The following is a 7,500-nucleotide window of genomic DNA, read 5'->3' as shown; positions in this document are numbered from 1 at the left end:
AAATATTACCCGTTCTTTTATGCTCTAGGAAATGAAGAACAGTGCCAATGATTTTGAAAACCTTTCCAGACGGATCAGAAGTCTATCCTAAAAATCTGCAACCCAATGTCTACTGGGCAAAAATAGGAAAGGGAGAACATAACATACCTAACAAACTTTGATAGGTTTTTTTGTTCTTTTTCTTGTTACTGTAGATGCCAGATAAAGGTACAACAGGTGGCAAGATGCTGTGATACTCGTATAACCCATACCAGCATGGCAAACAAAAGTTAAATGAATATAAATATGTATTTATATATATATTGTAGAATGGTAGTCAACAGAATGATTTGAACATTGAACTAAATGGTTTGCAGTTTTTTTCATTCATTTTCTCCTTAAATCCCAGAAATGTTGACACTGTTTTGCTTCCTCCTGTGGTTCAGAGAGGGTATCAGTAAACTCAAAGTAGTAATCAAATACTTGTATCAATTCAACTGCTGATCTATGCCAACATACAATAGATTGGTGTCATACAGTAGAGCTCTGAATTTCTTAAAATCATTTCTAAAAACCCAATAATTTTAACAACCATTCTTGTTGAACCAGCTAAATTAAACCAAAGTCCAACAGCAGCCCTAGGCCCTGGCAAACTATGCTATATAAGCTATAAGCTACAGGGCACTGACCAAGTATACTTACCAACATCTGGAAGTACTCAAGAACTAAAACTATTACAAAAGTAGGAAACAGAGACAGATAAGGAGATAATTTTTATTCAACAGTGGGAAATGACTATTTGACTGCTGACTGTGTATATTTTTGTATTAAATACCTCAAAGATTAAGATCTGGTAACCACAAAACTACAAATATTTACGTGGTTAAGATATGGTGAATGACATTTTTTTTTAATGTACATAATTAATGTACATAATGACAGAGAAATTTTAAAAGCTTAAATAAAAATTTTGAAAAAAACAAACAAAAAAATCCAGAAGAAGGTCTCCCATCTGGAAACAAAATACTGACCAGGTAAGGCCGAAATAAAATCTCTCTGCAACATAGGTTTAAGGAATGTGTTGATCTGACCATGTTGATAATGACACATGCGGGAACAGAGTAGCTGTACAAATTCCACCTGGTCATGTTCACACCACTGTTCAAAGTATGCTAAACAGATATCACGGTCTTTTAAGTATTGTGAGGAGGGCTCTTGTGTTTTCTTGGAAATACTTTCTACATTTGCAGCACTTTCAACCTGTAGACAGGAAAGAGAAAACAAAAAAGCATTTCAGTAAAATAGCTTTTCATTAGCTACAAGAACAATTTTTAAAGAATAAGGTTGTGAGAATTGGTTTTATTTAATGCATGGTATCACTGGTATTTTAATGAGTCAATGATAGAGCTTCAATATGACTGCTCAACCTACTAAAAATAGTGAACAAATATGTTCTTTGGGTGAAGCAATCCTTGATAATTCTAACAAAGCTGAAACAGTCACAACTAGAATGGCTTTGATAAGTTATTTGGATCAAGATTACCTGAATGGTAACTATATTTTATATATTTTATTTTTGTATCTGATTTATATATTTTTATAAAAACTCAATGGTAACTATATTTTTATTCATAAAAATATAGTTTACGTCCCTGTAACTTGACAGTTCAGCAAAAGAGAGTGATAGAATAAGTACTAGGCTTACAAAAAATAAGTCCTGGGGTCGATTTGCTTTACAACTGCTGTCAAACTCAGTCATCACAGACCAAGGGCAGGCTAACTAAAACATTTAAACATTTCAATATAGTAGACAACAGCACCAGAAAAATCTCTATTTTTATTGGTTAACTATCAATGTTTAACTTGTTCTCAATTAAGGAAGTCAATGATGAGACCAAACTGGTTTTAAATTACCTCTTTCATTTTGATTCTCTACATATGTTTGTGTGGGGGAATTTATGTGAGTGTAAACATGAATATGCATGTGTGTAAATGTAGCAGGAATGTGTGCATATATATGACATGTTGAACATGTGCATGTGATATGATCATATTCATAGCAGGATGAGAGCATGGTGGGGTACATGTGAATGTATGATGAGGTGTAAAATTGCATGGTGATAAGTAAATGCATGCCTCTGTGAAAGTGTGTATGTTAGGAGTATAAATGGGAGGATTTGTGAGAGTGAAAACGAGTAAATGTGTAAGTGAGTGGGTAAATGCTCAAATATGTCAGGGCATGAATGAGTGTGCATGTGTGAATTCATTTACTATGGCTTAGAGCAGGGGCTCTCAAACAGCACTTCACAGTACAATGGTGTACTTCAAGGGCAATCTATAGAATTTTAAGGATTTAGAAAACCCATGCTGAAGCTTGAGCCTCTCAGGACAATATTCATAACAGTCACAAGAATGGTTAAAACAATTCTCTTTGTCCTTATCTTTACTTGTTTCAGTCATTTGACTGCGGCCATGCTGGAGCACCGCCTTTAGTCGAGCAAATCGACCCCAGGACTTATTCTTTGTAAGCCTAGTACTTATTCTATCGGTTAGATGGATTGAAAAATCCAGCTTTTCTAGATAACTACTAAAACATTTAGCATGATAACTAACTGTGCCAATGATTAGAGACACAAATGTAAATTTATGAATCTGCAAAGAAAAGTTGTAGGTCTTGAAGTGGCTAAAATGTTTTGTTCATTACTAATTTGGAATCAAATTAAATAAGTCAACTGCCACTACGACAGCATATATATATATTCTTCTATTCTGTCTAAAACTGTATCTGGTCTGTAACGTTTGCATTCAGTGGAAATTTTGATTGGAGTGTTCCACCAATCGTTCATATGTTGTAATGTGTGTGTATGTGTATACACACACATATGCATCTGTATATATAAGTATATATGTGTGCATATATAAGTGTGTGTGTGTGCGTGTGTCTGTGCATTTATGTCTATGTGTGCATATATGTATGAGGGGTGTATGAAAAGTCTTGAGCCTCAAAAAAAAATGGTACAAGACTTCTGGTGAAGGTACAAGACTTCTGATGAAGGTACAAGACTTCTGATGAAGGTACAAGACTTCTGATGAAGGTACAAGACTTCTGATGAAGGTACAAGACTTCTGATGAAGGTACAAGACTTCTGATGAAGGTACAAGACTTCTGATGAAGGTACAAGACTTCTGATGAAGGTACAAGACTTCTGATGAAGGTACAAGACTTCTGATAAAGGTACAAGACTTTTACTGACAATGTGATACTCTATATAGGAAGGAGATATTTTCATGTTTTTTGTTAGCTGCTGATCCACAGATATGTGACGTTTTGTTCACATCTTACAGGGTTATGAGCTTCACAATATTTTTGTTCAACAGGTAATTTAGTAGACACCATTTGTACTTGAATAGTGAAAACACAACTTTCAAAGTGTGATGAAGTAATAGCTACACTTCCTCGCAATATTAGTAATCATATATCAAGTTTCGAAAAACACAGCATTGTATCACATTTTCTTGGTATGCAAAAGATTCCTCCGATGGGTCTTTGTTGATGCATTGTTTATCAAGCAGTTCGATGGCAGAATGGAATGTCAGCAAGAACTGAATGCTTCTTGAGGAATTCACTCCATAAGATGCTGTTCCCACTTTTGACTCTTCACCATTACCATTTAACGTCCATATTGGCAAGGGTTGGACAGTTTGACAGGATCCTATGTGTGTCAGGACTACATCCTGCTCCAATATCTGTCTGGCATGGTTTCTATGGCTGGATGCCCCTCCTTGTGTCAACCATTTCACAGCATGGGTTAGTGCTTTTTTTTTTTTTCTTTCTTTCCAGCAACACTATTGATGCACCTCACAGAACTACAAACCTAGTGTGCTAGTCAGCTACATGCCTGGGAGATGAGGGGTTCAAACTATGTGGAGCAAGGAGGGAGGCAATGGAGGTTCTTGTAGATCTGCATGGCTACTCACAACTCATAGAAGGGGCAAGAAAGAGAACAAACAGTAGGAGCTGCAAGAGATAGATAATGGTAATAAGGTGCTTAGGTGGTCCCACAAGGTACAAGGTGGTTGAAGAATCAGTTGGCAAGATTGCTTGGGAAGGAGAATGAAGGAATGGGGAGACAGACTGCCAAAATGAGTAGGGTTGACAGCCTGCCTCCCCATCCCCTTATTCTCCTTCAAATACATGTTGTTCATGCTATTAACCTTGTCTTTAGAGTGTATATTTATAATGCTTAAACCCACATATTTCAATCAGTTTCATTTACAACCATTATCAAGTCTCATTCCTGAATGTGTATATGTATATAATCCCAGACTATACACACCAGTGACTGCTTGGGTAAGAACTACCTTTAATTAAGCAACAGAAGTTTCTGGATTAAATCTAATGTAAGAGTTACATACACATCAAGAAATCAGACACATGATGATTGGAAATTAAACCAACTGAAACATAGTGAATTATAAAAAAAAATATATACTCTGGTGATCAAGTTAACAGTGGGGGAAAATGTAATTTAAATAGGATGGACCATAAGTAACATAGGAGTTTAAAATAACAATTCAAATTTTGTAATAAACACAATGAAAACAATTTTTTTTTAATGTGAGTGTTCAATGGGTTTGGCCATTGGGCTGTTGCCATGCTATTGCACTGCCTTCTAAGGTCAAGCCTGTTACATCAATACCAGGACTTATTTTATTGATCCTAAAGCAGGAAAAGCAAAGCGGACTTAAACTAACAATGTAAAGGGTGTGCAAGAGAGAGAGAGAGAGAGAGAGAGAGAGAGAGAGAGAGAGAGAGAGAGAGAGAGAGAGAGAGAGAGAGAGAGAGAGAGAGAGAGAGTGGTAGAGTTTGGTGTATAACAGGATATTCAAAAGTGGTTGTAAAAACTGGTGTTTGTGTAACAAATACATATACAATAGAGAATTAGTAACAGGTTATACACACATATATACAGGATATAAAAACATTACATCATAAAGCCTAACATTTCCAAAAAAATGGTTATGTTTTTTAATCTTCGCAAAATGAAAACAAAACTTTGAATCTAAGGTCCAAATGAAGCTAAGAACAGCAATGAGAAAACACAATCTAATGTAAAGAAGTCAAAATTGAAGACACTCTGCAGTGCTTGCTCTTTCTCTCTCAGCCATAATATTTACAAGTAAAGATGACTGACTGACTAACAACAATGATTCACAGAAATGCATGAGGAAATACACAGACTGGATTCAGCAGCAGGTGAAACTCGAGACTACAATTAGGAGGGAGTGTCACATAGCACTACAGACCTATGACCGCCCTATCCTCTCTCTCCACCAAATGCATCTAGAACTGCATTATCTAACATGCCCATGTTTAAAGGTGGTAGGGCTTGATATGCGAGAGAGATTCAATTGCCATTACTTTGCAAGTTAAGTGACCACATAGAAGCTGCTTTGTTATTATTACTAGAAATGATTGGTTGGTGGGGTGGGGGGAAAACAGATGAAAGAATACTTTCATTTTGTCTTCATTTCCAGCAATTTAAAAATTGGAAAGAAGATATGGTCCTGAATGGCAAGATGATCTTGAGACAGTGCTGAGATAGAGAAATATAACCAAGCCAACAGAAGCCATGTAGGTGTTGTAATATGAATCTCGTCTCAACAGACATTAAAAGAGAACGTCCTCTAAGCATTTATATTAATTTCTCTATGTGGTGGTGATGGATCTATTGTTTGATGACAAGGATTCAGTTGTTCAATCAGCTAGATTACCCACTCCAGAATTAACACGAGTATTCTGGGCATGTGTAATATAAATGTTATGTATTCAATGTAATTCTCAAGCAGAATCAGCATGACTGTTTGACGATGCTGTCCTTTTTGAATTATAGGTACATACCACCCAACAGCCTTCAATACTGTTTCCAGTAACCCAATTTCATTGACAGGGAATGGGTCAACACAAAGCTATAGTAAATGCAAGGCAAACTTCTTAACCATTCAGCTATATTATACCTACTTACTCCCTGAAAAAAAAACATGGTGCAAACAATAGGTGGAGTTTACCATCATTAGCCATAAGAGAGAACTGGTATGAAATTGAGATAAATGAACCAATTGGATCCCTTCCCAGCAATACAGAGGAATGTAAAATCGAAGAAATGTGGAGAATAGCTGTATTTAAACCAATGTGGTCTTTATGTCTGGAGGACTATGATCAGAAATGCAGGAATTTGAGATATTTCAATTGTCAAATAAAAGCTCAGCTTTCAGATAACTGAGCTTTGATATTGCTGTGGTTTGTTTCCAAAATAAGCAAAGCTTAAATGGAAATTCCACATATGACAACGGAACTATTTCTTAGTGATTGTGCATAACCACTTTCTCCCTCAAAGATCACCCATTAGATACAAATACAAACTGAAAGGCGGAAACCTTTATGCAGTTATTCAATTTGCAAGAAATAACAGCTGAGCTTCTTCAAACCACACTTAGAAAAGAAGGAAGTGTACACAATAATCAAACCTAGACACACTATTCTTAAAAACTAGATGAACTGCTCATAGGTCAACTGAATCAGGCTGACTTACAACTGAACAACAGTATGGACTTAGAGGTGCTCCAAAAAATATCCAAAATAAGAAGAGAGAGGTGATAAACAAGCCTCATAGATAAAAAAAAAACACACTGATTCACTTGTGTTATGTGCTCAAATATTTCTTTATGTTCCATACAAATCCTGTCTAGGTATACTTAGCCATTCACACTTTTGGGTGAGGTGGGTCAATAAAATAAGTATCACATGTGTACTAGAGTTGATTCAATTGCTCCTCAGTCAAAATTCGTAGCTTGCGCTGAGCATGTAGTTAAACTGTCCTGTTGTCTTTAAATTATATCCTTTTTCTCAATTATATCCCTGTTAAACCTAATTGGTGTAATTATCGAGTAATTTAAAACATTTTTAGTCTGTCCTAATATACGGTGAAACACAAATCTGTCTTACCCCATTCCTCATATAATTGTCTGCAGCCCCCCCCCCTTTTTTTCGTAATATGTTTATTGTAATTTAATATACACATGAATAGGCCCTGGTGGCAAATATCATCACTATAAAGCAAGCTGGCAGAAATGTTAGCACACTAGACAATGTGCTAAGCAGCATTTCTTCCAGCTCTATCTTTTCAGCATCAATGAAATAAGTACCAGTTGGACACTGGGGTCAATGTAATCGACTAGCTCTCTCCCTACAAAATTTCAGGCCTTGTGTCTATAGTAGATAGGATTTTAGGTGATGGATTGGCAAAAATGTTACAGCAACCAACAAATATACTTTGCAGTGTCTCTTGTAGTTCTTTACATTTTGTGTTCAGATCCCGCCAAAGTGAATTTTGCATTTCACCCCTCCAGAGTATAAAAAAATTTTTATTTTTTTTATTTTTTAAACAGTCAAATACTAAGATCAATGGGCTCAATCCACTCAGTTATGAAATTTAATGCAAGCACAGACATTTTATGTAG

The 7,500-nt window shown here is 35.9% G+C and overlaps 1 protein-coding gene across 4 annotated transcripts in view; it reads right to left on the bottom strand.

Moving 5' to 3' along the window:
* The window catches only part of LOC106884274 (F-box/WD repeat-containing protein 1A), a 101,110-nt gene that overhangs the window by 37,180 nt on the left and 56,430 nt on the right, over positions 1-7,500 (bottom strand). For all 4 annotated transcript variants that reach the window (XM_014935565.2, XM_014935563.2, XM_014935566.2 and 1 more), the window contains exon 2: positions 1,011-1,239. In XM_014935565.2, coding sequence (XP_014791051.1) covers positions 1,011-1,239 — 229 coding nt within the window. The remainder of the gene's footprint in view (positions 1-1,010; positions 1,240-7,500) is intronic.

This window comes from Octopus bimaculoides, chromosome 14 (assembly GCF_001194135.2).
Source record: "Octopus bimaculoides isolate UCB-OBI-ISO-001 chromosome 14, ASM119413v2, whole genome shotgun sequence".
Lineage (NCBI taxonomy): Eukaryota > Metazoa > Mollusca > Cephalopoda > Octopoda > Octopodidae > Octopus > Octopus bimaculoides.
This window is presented reverse-complemented; position numbering and strand designations above follow the sequence as displayed.